The sequence below is a fragment of the Saimiri boliviensis genome, chromosome 5, assembly GCF_048565385.1.
Source record: "Saimiri boliviensis isolate mSaiBol1 chromosome 5, mSaiBol1.pri, whole genome shotgun sequence".
NCBI classification, from domain to species: domain Eukaryota; kingdom Metazoa; phylum Chordata; class Mammalia; order Primates; family Cebidae; genus Saimiri; species Saimiri boliviensis.
This window is the reverse complement of record NC_133453.1, coordinates 7676755-7691751: the sequence shown is the minus strand read 5'-3', so window position 1 is coordinate 7691751 and position 14997 is coordinate 7676755. Positions and strand designations below refer to the sequence as shown.

The 14997-nt window shown below is 43.2% G+C and overlaps 1 protein-coding gene across 1 annotated transcript in view; it reads left to right on the top strand.

The window, feature by feature from the left end:
- Positions 1–14997, top strand: part of TRPM8 (transient receptor potential cation channel subfamily M member 8) — a 101255-nt gene that overhangs the window by 64782 nt on the left and 21476 nt on the right. Inside the window, exons 18-21 of the mRNA XM_010347219.3 lie at positions 535–626; positions 3360–3501; positions 4626–4797; positions 6769–6946. Of these exons, the coding sequence (XP_010345521.2) occupies positions 535–626; positions 3360–3501; positions 4626–4797; positions 6769–6946 (584 nt within the window). The remainder of the gene's footprint in view (positions 1–534; positions 627–3359; positions 3502–4625; positions 4798–6768; positions 6947–14997) is intronic.

The window sequence follows — 14997 nt, the reverse complement described above, 5'->3', positions numbered from 1 at the left end:
GTCAGTCATTTCTGTGACCACATCTGTTCTCATAGATGTTATATACAGTACCTATGTGCACTTCAAAAAAAAAAAAAAGATTTTTTTAATCAAGATGTTTTACTGCCATGTGCCAGAAAAGTGTTACCGTAATTATATAAATCTATGATGACAACAATATGAGTAATACCCTCTAGGATTGTGTAGCGCACAGCCTGTACCATTGTACATGGTGGCCGGACAGTCTACATTTGCCTACAGAGGTTGTACTCACCTGTGGGGTTCTGCTTTGGAAAGCAGTGAGGATACATCAGTCATTTTTCTTGACTTTGCCAGTAAGACATGAAGAACAGAACAGCCAGTAGGCAACCTACTTTCCAATCCTCCTGGATTAGCATGGAGCACGTGGTAGGGCTCACTTGGCATATGAAAGAATAAACAAACACGTCATTGGCTCAAAAAGGACCTGGAAGAAAATGAGTGGACATTGAAAAACCTGGAAGTGGTTGAAGTTTCCGAGCACTGATGTCCCTCTCTGTCCCTTTCTGTACGCAGTGGTACATCAATGGGGTGAATTATTTTACTGACCTGTGGAATGTCATGGACACACTGGGGCTTTTTTACTTCATAGCAGGAATTGTATTTCGGTAAGTAGTCTCATCGCTTTTCTTAATTTTTGGTGTTTTGAGTATAAAAGTGGAGAAAAGCTCTGCAGACATTTCAAACCCAAGGGAACCCTATTTTGTTTTGCTTCCTCACTAGGGATTATTATAGAAGGCCATTGTGTCTGCTTTTTAGAGCTACAGCTTGGTTGGCATGAAGTTGAGTCTCCTCTCTTTCCCCTCCCAGTGATATGTAATTTAAAGGGGTCATGCATGATTTTTCTCTTTGTTCTTATGGACTTTGGGGATAATTTTTTTTTAAAAATTTTTAAGTAGAGATGAGGTTTCATCATGTTGCCCAGGTTGATTTCAAATGCCTGGGCTCAAGCAATCCACCTACCTCAGCCTCCCAAAATGCTGGGATTACAGGCATGAGCCACTGCACCTGGTCATGGGGAGATATAAATAGAAATTGAGAAATGCTACTGATTAGTGTATATTGATTTTGTATCCTGAGACTTTACTGAAGTTGTTTATCAGTTCCAGGAGTCTTTGGACAGAGTCTTCAAAATTTTCTAGGTATAGAATCATATTATTGATGAAGAGAGGTAATTTGACTTCTTTTCCTATTTGGACACCTTCTATTTCTTTCTCTCGTCTGATTCCTCTGGCTAGGACTTCCAGTACTATGTTGAATAGGGGTGGTGAGAGTGGACATCCTTGTCTTGTTCCATTTATTAAGGGGAATGCTTCCAGCTTTTGCCCATTCAATATGACATTGGCTGTGAATTTGTCATAGATGGTTTTTATTATTTTGAAATCTGTTCCTTCAACGCTTAGTTTGTTGAGGTGGGCATGGTGGCTTATACCTGTAATCTCAACACTTTGGGAGGCTGAGGTGGGAGGATCGCTTGAGCCCAGGAGTTCGAGACCAGCCTGAGCAACATAGTGAGACCCTGTTTTAATGTTTTATTAAAGATAAAGCTAGCGATTATATATGAGTAGTACTTTCAGGTGGCATCACTTGTTTTTTTTTAAATCGTGAAAGGATGTTGGCTTTTATTGAAAGCTTTTTCTGCATCTATTGAGGTGATCATATAGATTTTGTTTTTAATTCTGTTTATGTAGTGAATCACAATTTTGATTTGCATATGTTGAACCAACCCGGTAGCGAGCATAGTACCCAATAGGCAGTGAGCCTACCCAGTAGGTAGCCATGTCTTTCTCTTTTCCCCCTTTTGGAGTTCCCAGTGTTTATTATTCCCATCTTTATGTCCATATGTACTCAGTGTTTACCTTCCACTTGTATGTGGTATTTGGTTTCCTGTTCCTGCATTAATTCACTTAGCATAATGGCTGCATTATGTTCTGCATCCATGTTCTTTTTTAGGGCTGTGTAGTATTCCACAGAGCGTATGTATCACAGTTTCTTTATCCAGTCTACCATTGATGGGCATCTAGGTTGGTTTCGTGTCTTTGCTATTGTGAATAGTGTTGCAATGTACATATGAATGCATGTGTCTTTTTGGTAGAACAACTTATTTTCTTTAGGTATGTACTCAATAATGGGATTGCTGGCTTGAATGGTAGTTGAAACTATTTTAAAAAAGGAAAGATTGAAGAGAGGAGAGGATGCTGAGAATGTTAAATATCATACAGTATTGTTTCATGTTGGGCCATATGATTTTCTAATATGCATTTAACTTTGATTTGAATGCTGGCTGTGGAGTCTGCCTTTCCAGTTACAAGAATATTTCCTCAATGTCACAGCCAGAGTGTGGGATTAGGAAAGCCAATCCCAAATTACCACCAAAAAACCAATGTGTATTGCTCATCATAGAGATTAGGGTATGCCCCAAACCATGGCTTGCATTGCTTAGCCTGCATCCCAACTGGCCTGTGTTCCCCAGATAGCTTTTAAGATAAAGCTAGCAACTGGGCATGGTGGCTTATACCTGTAATCTCAACACTTTAGGAGGCTGAGGTGGGAGGATCGCTTGAGCCTAGGAGTTCGAGACCAGCCTGAGCAACATAGTGAGACCCTGTTTTAATGTTTTATTAAAGATAAAGCTAGCGATTATATATGAGTAGTACTTTCAGGTGGCATCACTTTGTAAAGAAGCTTAACCATTCATATTTACACTTATGCAGAATGAGATGATTTACAATGAGTGTTCATGCTCCAATTTGAATGGGGTAAAAATGTCAATTTCCTCTTCAGAGAACCCCCCTTTCTGGTTGGGTTTAAGGTTCCAACATTTGAGCCACAGTTGGTTGGACACAATTCTAGACCATTCCAGTTAGAAAGCACATATGGCTTTCAATGAGCACATTAGCAGGTGGTTAGCTAGTCAAATGATCTGGTGCAAATGAGGTAAGTTTCATTAGGGGAAAGCTGGCAGGGTGAAGTCCCAAGTGGTCATGGGGGTGGGCTGGGGATTGGCATCGTTATAGAAGCCTTGTGAGCCAGGGAAGTTAGCAATAATGCAATTAGGTTCCTGCAGCAGTGTATGAAGATGGCAGGCTAAAGAGATGGGAACTTCTGAGAGCTCAGTTTGGTGAGCTGTCTTTGCTTTTCATGTCTTTTCATGTCCTTGACTGTCCTTGAGTCCATGAAAGCAGAAGATCTTGGCCTTTGCTGGGTGGCATTTCTGGCCTATTTTCACTCACTCAACCTTCCAGCTCTTGCCTGTTTCTTGAAATTTGGTTATATTTAAAAACCAAACTTTGGAATGTTTTGTTAATATCTCATGAATTCTGTTCCCTCTTTTTCCCTAGGCTCCACTCTTCTAATAAAAGCTCTTTGTATTCTGGACGAGTCATTTTCTGTCTGGACTATATTATTTTCACTCTAAGATTGATCCACATTTTTACTGTAAGCAGAAATTTAGGACCCAAGATTATAATGCTGCAGAGGATGGTAAGAGTCAAGAATATTTGTAGTCATCATTTTTCTTGCTGGGCCCAGAGTTCCTTCAGTTGTTGATAGGAGGATTTTGTCCTTAGAATGACTGTTGCATTTCACAATCGGTAACATTTACTTTCTTTGATGTATTTCATCAGGGGCCTCTCCCAGGTTAAAATTTAATGAAAGATGGTTGTGAGGAGCAAACATTGTCATTCGGTGCATTGCTAACAAATAACCTCACACTTATTTGGATTTTACACTTCACAGCATACTTTCATTTGAGTCTTGACAGTTTGCTAAGAGTGTAGGCAGGGAATGGATTTTCATACCAATTTTATACGTGGGGACAGTTGAGTCCAAGGAGGACTATGCTTGTCTTGAGAAAAGCAGTGAGCTAGATGCATAGGGATGATTGGAACCCGAATTATGCAACCATGTAATATAGACATAGGGAAAGGCTATAGCAGGCTTGTTATATACATGTAATAGAAAGAATTACATACCGATGGTGTTGCTTTCCTGAACTTGTTTTCCAGATGACTCAAACCACCACTGTTTCTGCCTTTAAATCAGATGGGCGTTTGGATGAGCTCATCTGGAAGCTCTTTTCCAACACTGAGATTGAGTTTGTGGTTTTAATTCAAAGCATTTCTGGGACATCCAGTCACCATGAAGTCATGCTATGTGTGCACAAAATTAAAAAAAAAAATTAAACTGTCTTTTCTTGTCTAGTAAGGATAGCTTTTATTTACCCAACAAACAAACAACAAAAATAATTTAGGGGTTACAAGGGCATTAAAATCATGAGATATAGAGACCGAGAGGTCCTCCAAAACTTAGATTCCTCCTTTGCTCTAGAGCTGGCCTCCCACTCAGAAAGCTGCTGTTGCTGGGCTGGTTTGGAGAACAGCAGGCAAAAACGCACCAAACTGGTTTTAAGTCTGGAGGACAGATGTCTTAAGATCCAAAGAGGATGATGACCACTTTTGTCAATTAGTCCGTGAACTCTGGGTGACTTAGATGCTCTGAGCCCTGGAACTGCCGCCCTTCTCCATGGTCCACTGAGGATGGCCAGGCCGGGGGACTCCTGACTGTGGCTGCAGTCCTGACTCTGCTCTCCTGTCTTCCCCTAACAGCTGATCGATGTGTTCTTCTTCCTGTTCCTCTTTGCGGTGTGGATGGTGGCCTTTGGTGTGGCCAGGCAAGGGATCCTCAGGCAGAATGAGCAGCGCTGGAGGTGGATATTCCGCTCGGTCATCTACGAGCCCTACCTAGCCATGTTCGGCCAGGTGCCGAGTGATGTGGACGGTAAGCCTGACTTGGCTCAGGTGGAAACAGTTGGGAGGAGGCAGTTGCTCCCTGGACCAACGTCCAGGGCTGCCCCGGAGACCACACTTCAGAAGCATGCATGTGAAACAGCCCAATGCCACAGAGTAAAAACGAACTCCTGGACACCTCTTCTTTGCCCTTAGGCAAGATTTTACATCAGCCTTGCAGATGGTGACTAAGATTTCAATTTTTAAATCTTTTTAAAACGAGTGATTCTGATATTTTCAGTAGCAATGTGGCAATTGAGGGCAACAAGATTTACTAGTTTAGAAATGAGAATTTTGAGTTGTACTCACTGATATAACAGAGTGACTGGTTTCCCATTTCTTTCAAAAAGAGCAACATTGGAAAATCCACATTGGAACCTGGAATTTAGACTTCCAGCATTAGTTAGCCCACTGCCAACTGGTTTTTGGAGGGAGGCTGATGGTGGCACAGATGGCTTTAATTTGCTCACACCCAATTTGCATAAGGAAAGTGAGGGGCTATGTAAATTGGGTGTGTTTTGGGTGGACCAGCTGAAGCATCTTCAGATGCTGACAATAGTCATGGCTTGTCATTTCCTATCCTGCCGTGATAAAACCATCCTGATGGTTTCCTTGAGCCAGAGCCTGCTTCTCTTGGTCACATTTCTCTGTTCCTGTTGTTTTCTCTGTTATCTTCCTGGCCTCATAAGTCTCTCTGGCCCCATCTGCTGAAGCGCTTTCCAAGACCTTAGAAACAGCTATTTTCCCCTGCAGCAGTGGAAAGGCACCTTGGTATTATCACACCCAGTCTGCACACCATGCCTGTCACTTTACAGAAACAGATGCATTTCATCCTCATGACAGCCCTCCACATCCACAGTTTTAGTCTCACGGGGATCTAAAGAGGAAGTGGCATGCGGGGTTCAGAGCCAGGGTAGCCACTCAGGTGCTGTGTGCCCCCAGGAAGAGACTCCACCTTGCTGTCTCTGTTTCATGGGCAAAACTGAGAACACACCGTCTTCTCTACAGGGTCTCTCACTGGCTGGCGTGACCCCACACGTGCTCAGATGAGGATCTCTGGCACAGAGAAGGTCTCTGAGGCCAGATGTTTGTACCCACTGCCCTGTCCTCTGAGACTTCTCAGACACACCTTGGCACATCCTAATAAAAGAGTCTTGATGCCCCTTCCAGACCCAGACTCCCCCCAGTGTCCCCTTGTGAGGGTCTGCTGCCATCATCCACTCAGTTGTGTGAACACAGCTGTCAGAAGCCTCAATGTCATCTTTAGCACCGTTAACACCTTGGATTTCATTCCCTCCTGTTCAATTCATCCACTAGTTTTGTTTATTTTTATCTCCTAACATTTCTTTTTTTTTTGAAATCTGCTCTTTTTCCATCACCACTGCCACCCCCCGAAGCCATCCTCATCGCTCGCCTGCCTGAATCTTAGGCATGACCTCCTTACCTTCCCTCCCCTCGGGCCCCTTCTGATCTGTGCTGCAGCCAGCACGATTCTTTGGTAAAGGAAATCTAATGTGTCATTCCTCTGCTTAAAACAGCCTCATGTCCAGTCTGTCGGGGGGAAAGAGGGGAGGGACAGCAGGGGGTGGGGAGTTGGGGAGAGATAGCATGGGGGGAAATGCCAGATATAGGTGATGGGGAGGAAGGCAGCAAATCACACTGCCATGTGTGTACCTATTCAACAATCTTGTATGTCTTTCACATGTACCCCCAAACCTAAAATGCATAAAAAAAAAAACAACCCAGCCTCATCGCCTCCTATCTCTTCAGTGTAAAGATTTTAAAAGTAGGCCAGGCATGGCAGCTCATGCCTTTAATCCCAGCACTTTGGGAGGTTGAGGCAGGCGGATCACCTTGAGATCAGGAGTTCGAGACCAGGCTGCTTGTGGCCCTGGGGATGCCATTGCTCTCACACCTCTACAGGGTCCTCACTTTGCCTCTTGGTTTCTTTCTACATTCTCAGGTACCACGTATGACTTTGCCCACTGCACCTTCACTGGGAACGAGTCCAAGCCGCTGTGCGTGGAGCTGGATGAGCACAACCTGCCCCGGTTCCCTGAGTGGATCACAATCCCCCTGGTGTGCATCTACATGCTATCCACCAACATCCTGCTGGTTAACCTGCTGGTCGCCATGTTTGGGTATGTGCTCAGTCACGTGTTCACTGATGTCCACCCTGGGCCAGGCCCCATGACAGGCTGGAGGTGCTGTGAGCATAGCAGCAATGGTCTTATCCTTGAGGAACACACTTTAGAGGTCTTTTGGGGATTGGTAGACTAGAGGGGGTGGGACTTCTTTTCTTTTTTTTTGCAACAGAGTCTCGCTCTTTTGGCGAGGCTAGAGTGCAGTGGCACAATCTCGGCTCACTGCAACCTCCGCCTCTTGGGTTCAAGCGATTCTCCTGCCTCAGCCTCCTGAGTAGCTGGGACTACAGGCACATGCCACCACACCCAGCGAATTTTTGTATTTTTAGTAGAGATGCGGTTTCACCATGTTGTCCAGGATGGTTTTGATCTCTTGACCTTGTGATCTGCTCACCTCGGCCTCCCAAAGTGCTGTGATTACAGGTCTGAACACTGCACCCCGCCTAGGGTGGGACCTTTTTAAAGGGATCATATTAAAAATACAGGGTGTGCCTGTAAGCTGTGCATTGAGTTTTTGACCCTGAAGACAAGCATCTGTGACAATCTCCATCAAATGCAGACTGCATATTTGACATCCATTTGGCAAGCTCTTTGGAGTTCCATGATGTTGGTGACAATATCACCCATTGGTGACAGAAACATAGTTCAACTCATCTCCAAGGTGCCTTATATGTTATGGGGCTCAGTGTTATGGATTCTGGGATTTACAGGACTCAGACTTTAGTTAGTTTAAAATTTTCAGTTTAAATTAAAATACGAAGAGCAGAGATTGGAGAGTGACTCTCCTTTAGGGCTCACGCCTAATGAGGTTGGAGGGAATAATATGATGACTTTAAAATATGTTTATTGGCTTTGGTAATTCTCCTTATGTATTTAGAAAATGAAGTTTTTCATTTCCTCTCCATGTTTCTTAGGAGGGTTTCAAAGAGCCCCGGTGGTAGTTGGAGAGCCTTAGTTTTATATTGTTCCTTTAAAGTATATCAGCATTTTAAGTACATGAATCCCATCGCAGTCAGAAAGACAATTAACCAACAAATATGCACATTTAAGAGAGAATTTGTTAAATCTTGGGGTGGGAGGATAGCGCTGAATGAGAAGATAAACATATTTGATTATATAAAACAATTTTTAAGGTAAGATATACCTCTAATGAAGTCAAATAAAATAAATCATAAATCAGGGGAAATATTTGCAATTTTGCATATGACGAACAAAGGCTTTTATTTCCTAATACAGAAAGAGCTCCTCCAAGTTTACAAGAAAAAGACAACCCTGTAGAAAACTTGTCAGAGAAAACGAACAAACAATTGAGAGAAAGAAACGTCAAATGGCCAATAATCATATAAGAAGGACTCTCAATCTTGTAGATAGGCAAGTTCAGATTGAAACAATGAAATGCTGTTCTGAGCCCAGGAGATGAGCGAAAGTTAAAGGGAGTCTCTGATATTGGGATGATGCTGGAAAATGGACATGGCTACTGGGAACCTGAATTGCCTCCCATTCTTAGGAAAGTAATTTGAAAATAGTGATGCAAACCTTTGTCAAACTCTTTCACATCTGGGAATCTATCCTCACGATGTATATAGGAAGATGTTTATTGGATTACTGTTTGATGTCTATCACAAGGGAATGGTCAAAGAAAGTGTGGTATATCTGGGCCAGGCGCGGTGGCTCAAGCCTGTAATCCCAGCACTTTGGGAGGCCGAGGCGGGTGGATCACAAGGTCGAGAGATCGAGACCAACCTGGTCAACATGGTGAAACCCCGTCTCTACTAAAAACACAAAAAATTAGCTGGGCATGGTGGCGCGTGCCTATAATCCCAGCTACTCAGGAGGCTGAGGCAGGAGAATTGCCTGAACCCAGGAAGCGGAGGTTGCGGTGAGCCGAGATCGCGCCATTGCACTCCAGCCTGGGTAACAAGAGCGAAACTCTGTCTCAAAAAAAAAAAAAAAAAAAAAAAGAAAGTGTGGTATATCCACAGTATGGAATATTATGCAGCTCTTAAAGAGACAAAGTATGATCTATATTTATTAACTTGAAAGGCTGATATTTGTTAAATATAAAAAGCAAATTTCATGGCCAAGTGTGGTGGCTCACACCTGTAATTCCAGCACTTTGGAAGGCCAAAGTGGGTGGATCACCTGAGGTCAGGAGTTTGAGACCAGCCTGGCCAACATGGTGAAAGCCTGTGTCTATTAAAAAACAAATACAAAAATTAGCCAGGCATGGTGGTGCATGCCTGTAGTCCCAGCTATTCAGGAGGCTGAGGCAGGAGAATTCAGGAGGCAGAGGTTGTAGTGAACCAAGATTGCATCACTGCACTCCAGCCTGGGAGACAGAGCAAGACTCTAGCTCAAAAAAAAAAAAAAAAAAAAAAAAAAAGGAAATTGCAAATTAATTTTATGGTATAATATTGTTTTCTAACAAGAAAAACAAGAACATAATAAAAATCAAGTATATATTTCAGTGGTTACAATGATCACACATTATATTCATAATTAAGAAAAGAATATAAGGAAAGACAATTGTCAAATAGAGCCCTGATATTCCTAGATGCCCAAGGTCTACAGATGGGGGTCACCTGCCTTATTTGGCCTGTGGCCTCCCTCTGAGCAGGGCTGTGTGAAAGCACATACCTCTGGGGAACCTCACATGTCAAACAGACTGAGCAGTGTGTGGCCATCTGGTCTCCCACTGTCCAGAGACGTCCTTCTCTAGTCCACTCCAGTCTTCTCTACACTGTGACCAAAAGTGATGTTTCTAAAACATTACTATGACGGTTTAGCTGTGTCCCCACCCAAACCTCATATTGAATTGTAGCTCCCATAATTCCCTTGTGTTGTGGGAGGGACCTAGTGGGGGATAAGTGAATCATGGGGGAGGTTTCCCCCATTCTGTTCTCATGGTAGTGAGTCTTACGAGATCTGATGGTTTTGCTTGGCTCTCATTCTCTTTGCCTGCTGCCATCCATGTAAGAGGCGATTTGCTCCTCCTTGCCTTCTGTCATGATTGTGAGACCTCCTCAGTCACGTGGAACTGTGAGTCCATTAAAACCTCTTTCTTTTGTGAATTGCCCAGTTTTTGGGTATGTTTTTATTATCAGCATGAAAATGGACGAATACAGTTATTGTTCTGCTTAAAATTCTGGAAGGATTTCAGTATTTCCCTACAGCATTCTGGATAAGTTTCAGGCTTCTCAGCTTCCTACCGTCTTCATCCCCTGCCCTCTGTCGCCTGGCAGGACTTCGATATGTTCGTCCTTAAACAGGGTGACGCGTTATGCCTGATGCTTTGCACGTACTTGTCCTCCATCTGGATTGCCTGTTCCATCCCAAACTTCTCCTCCTGCCCAGTTCCTGCTTGCTCTTTACAGATCCAAGGATCGCCTTTTGCCAAAGTGGTACCTGATGGCCTCCCCAGTTCACGTAGAGACTCTTTGAGCCCACGTGACATTCTTTAACTTGCATAGTGACAATCTTCTCTCCTTGCGGACGGTGAACTCTGGAGGATGAAGATCAGCACCTGGCACTTTGTGGGTTTATTCAAAGAATTAAAAAAATGGATTCTCATCCATGTTTAGTTCATTGTTTAGTTATTAGTTATGAGCTTAGCTTTCTAGTGTATTGTATACTGAGACGCATCAATGGCGAGTAACATATCAGTAAGAGAATCATCAGGTAAATGTTTAACATCTGCTGTGTGCCAGGTGCCTGGGCCATGAAGATTATGTGGGTGCTAGTTCCATGTGGCCCTACAGAGGGAAGGTGAAACTATCTCCCTCATCACTGGGTTGGTGGCCAGGACTTGGGGATCCAGAAGCCTGTGTGACTCACAGGCAGCCGGCCAATGTCATGATGTCCAAATGGTATCCAAACATCAGAGGAGGCCAACAACTGAGCTGCAGAGAGAAGCAGCAGGTGAGGGGTGATCGTGTTTCCACATGAGAGGGAGAAAAAGCACACCAATCCCGAAACATGAAGCAAAGGCGAGGGGGACATGGGATGGCTGCAGGCCTTACTTTATGGTGATAAGATATCATAGCTATGCTGGAAATTCCTGTAAGAACTTATCACCAACTATATTTACAGACATTAGACAAAAAGACCAACAGCTCCTAAAGCCATGGCCTTTGAGCTATGCTGACTTAATACATCTCAGCAAGGTACATGGTAGAATATTTAGAGCTGTCTTCAATCGATGCACTGTGAGCTGTCCGAAGCTGTGGTACTTTTGTAATCCATTACCTGCATTTGGATCATGAAATGATTGAATTGGGAGCTGAGCGGGATGGGAGCCTCATCTGTCACTTTCAGATGAAGGAGATGAAGTTCCAACAGCTCAGCGTCTGTGGTCCTGGCCATGTGTTATCTGGCTTAACTCGGGTCTCTTCCTCATGAGGCCAGAGCCACTGCATCACATCCCACTGTTGTCCCATTCGGTGCTTAAGTGTGACAACTTGTGACACCCCTTCCCTTGGGGAGCCTCCTCGATTAGCCCCAGCTTAAACCAGAGGCCCTTTCCTTGCTAACTCCAGAACAGCAAGAGACGCTGCGTTGTGATCCTTGGGTTAAATCCTTGGAGCACCATTTCTGATCATTGTTAAAGTTGTTCAGGGCTTACTCTGCAAGCAGATGGCCCAGGCTTGACCCTTCCCTGGCACCACATCAAAATATTCATTTAAAAGCTTAACCGTACACAATGGCAACCTTATTAACTGCAATGCAAATGCACTCTTGGGAATTCTGAGGGAGTATTGGAGTGCTCTCTAGATGGTATTCAACAGAGAAAGGAAATGGATGTGAACATCTGTGATTATTCTACACTAAAATTATCGATCACAGGCCCTGTGTGGCTTATCAGAGTCAGGAAGTGAACTTAAAGTCAGCAAATGACTCCAGGTCTACCTACCAGCAGCTAGGGCAATTACAAGCATTGTATCCTTAAGATCAGTTTACCCCATGCAGTTCCAAAAAGGACTTGTCAAACATATCTTGATGTAGAATAATTTCTAACAATGTTTTTTAATCTTAGGAATAATATAAACATGCAGAAAAGTGGAAAGAAGAATATAACGACCCAATACAAACTAAAGGGTTGAGTGCTGTGTGAACAGTCTAAGGGAGGTTACTGAATTGGGGTGAAAAGAATAAAAAGAAGAGTGCAGATAATTGTTATAGTAACAATAGCTAATATTTATTGAAGCTTTCCCATGCTGGGCACAGGTTCAAGTGCCTTACAGGGGTCACCTCATTTAATGATTACTCATTTTTGTGTAGGTGTGTAGCTGGTGGGCTAGTTCAGGTTCTTGACTTGAGGACAGAAAATAATTTGAAAGTGAGTCAAAAGTAAAAGCAAGCAGAAGAGTTGATTGCAAAGCCGAAGCACACTCTGGCAGCCAGTCAGAACGGGCTGCTCAAAGGCAAGACAGCGCGTCTGATACTAGGGGATCTCCCTTAATGGGAAATTTGCATGATTATTCACGAAGGGGTAGAAGGGATGTTGCTTAAGCATATTATGAGTGGTTTCTTGGGCCCACGTGTGCAGTGGGTATACATGCTAGTACATCTATCGTGTCTCATGAGCATTTTAAATCTCTACCCAGGGGTGTGTTTTTTACTATTACAATGAGCTTAGGTCAGCTCAGGGACACTAAGCAGGGGTTTCTGTGCTTGTACAAATGTGGAGATTTTTCCCTTCTGCTCCTGCCTTTTTGCTGTAGTATGTTCTAATCACGAGCTCAGGATGCGAGCTGTGCACTGTTAGGCGGTTTTTTCTCTTCATCAATTTGACAAGTTTCTTGTTTCCTGTCAAGGGAAGCTCTGACCACCTCATCTAACCTGCCTCAGGTGCAGCCTTATTGCCATTTTACACATAAGGAGTTGGAGGCAGAGAAAGGTTAAGTCCCTGCTGTTGAGGGAAGAGATGACATGGAAACGTGTGAGCATAATATATATAATATAAGCAGCATGGAGAGGCTATTTGCAGAGGAGGGCGTTATTAATTGTGAGAGTGTTGGCCAGGGGTGACTAGGGTCTGCAGCAGTTGGTAGATGGAGGTGATGTTTGCCTGGAGGATCATGTACCTAGAGCTGCGAGTGTTGGTAGGAGAAGGAGAAGGGAGGGAGATAATGTTAGTCTGGGGAGGAATCAACAGCCGGGGAGGGTAGAAAGTTAGGCAGGGGCTAGGGTGTGGTCTTTTATGGCATATTAAAGAATTTGGACATTTTCCTGAAGGTGAAGAAGAATGCCATGCGTCTTTGTGCAGGTATATGGCACAGCCTTTGTTGGTTACCCTGTTAGCAATATGCTAACCTGAATGATCACTCCCCAAATCAGTGTGATCCAACCGCTGGTCATGTCTTACTGTTGGCTGTTGTTGGCTTTGTGCCTGCTTTTTCGATGTTGCAGAATGAGAGGGGAACCAGGATGTGTTACACAGTTTAACATACACACTGGCGCATCAGAGAGAGCAAAAAGTCAGTGTCACCATGGGCCATGGGGCAGTACTGGTTAGGTATTGCCTGTGTGCCAGGGAAGGAGTGATAAAGGAAAAAGTAAGACACCTATGCAAAGTTTAAAGGAGGTGTCCGTCAGATAGAGAGCTAGCTGACAAGTTTCTCCTATTTCAATGCATTTGAAAATTCTGCCATTGTTTTAGAATCTACTTTTTCTTTGTGAATTTTTTTGCAGGCTTTGCATTCTGTTCTGTGGATCTGTCTTTGTATTTTGGTTTTTACTACCAAATGGCTTTGATTACTGAAGTTTTTTTAAAAAAATTATTTTAACATCTGTTGTACAAGTTTTCCTCATTATTCTTACTCAAAACTTTCCTGGCTGTTCTTGTATATTTAATTGTACAGAGGAGCCTAAGGCTTAACTTGGGAATTTTTTATCTTTCTCCTTTCCCCAAAAATTCTTGTGAATTTTATTGTGATGATGTTAGTTTTGTAGAATCATTTAAGAGAATTTGGCATCTTACTATCTGGAAGAAATGGTATGATTTTCATCTATTCAGACACATATAATTTCCCAGTAAAGTTTTATGGTCTTTTTCATATGGATCTGGAAGATTTCTTGTTAATTTATTTCCAGACACTTAAAAACAGTAAGGTACTTTTACTATTATGTTTTTTCAGTGACTACTTTTTGGTATATAGGAAGGATATTAAAGTTTTTCTTATTTATTCTGGAACAAGTCTCCTTACTAAATTATCTTTCTCCTTTTTTTTTTCTTTTTATCATGTCGTAGAAGGTTCCTCCTCTTTTTTGTTTATTAAGCTCCTCTCCCTTTCTCTCTTTTTTTCCCCTAATCAGAAAAGGTTGTTATACATTGCCAGAAGACTTTCTAGCAACTATTGAAATGCTATGTTTCCTTTTGATCTAGTATTGTGATGCATTGTACAAATGATGAATGATATAAATGTTCTTAATATTTAGCCAGCCTATCCCATGGTCACGGTGTATTATTCTTTTGACATACTTCTAGACTTCATTTATGTACAAAGCTATCTGAATTCTAAATGTCTGTTCCCTCTTAGGACTATTTCCACTCTCGGTGAGTTTCTGAACTGCTGCCCCTTTCTCCCTTCCTCCTCCTCTCCTGCTCAGCTGAAGGTGCTCAGTTTTAGGAGATGGACCTCAGCTGTCATTGCAAATCTCCAGCCAGCTGGATGTTTGCCAGGGACGGGACGCCAAGGGCACAAGATAGTACTGGAGATGCACACAGGGACAATTGCAGAATTCTCTCAGGGACGACACCAGATGGCCACTGGTTGTCAAGGAGACTTCAAGAACCATCTGAGTTGGGGCGGGTGAGACCCTGGGCACGAGAGATGGTTTCTAAGCCACTCCAATGCTGGCTATGCTGAGGGGGTGTGCATGTGCTGGCCCAGAAAGTCCTTTACTGCAGAGTTCAGTCTCTCCTTCACAGAGTTCAAAAACAATGACTACAGAATATAAACGTTATTTTAGGAAAGCAGGTGGAAGCATCGTTCCATTTAGGAGCCCCCCCCGGAGAACCCTCATGTCTATTTGGCTGAGGCCCGGAC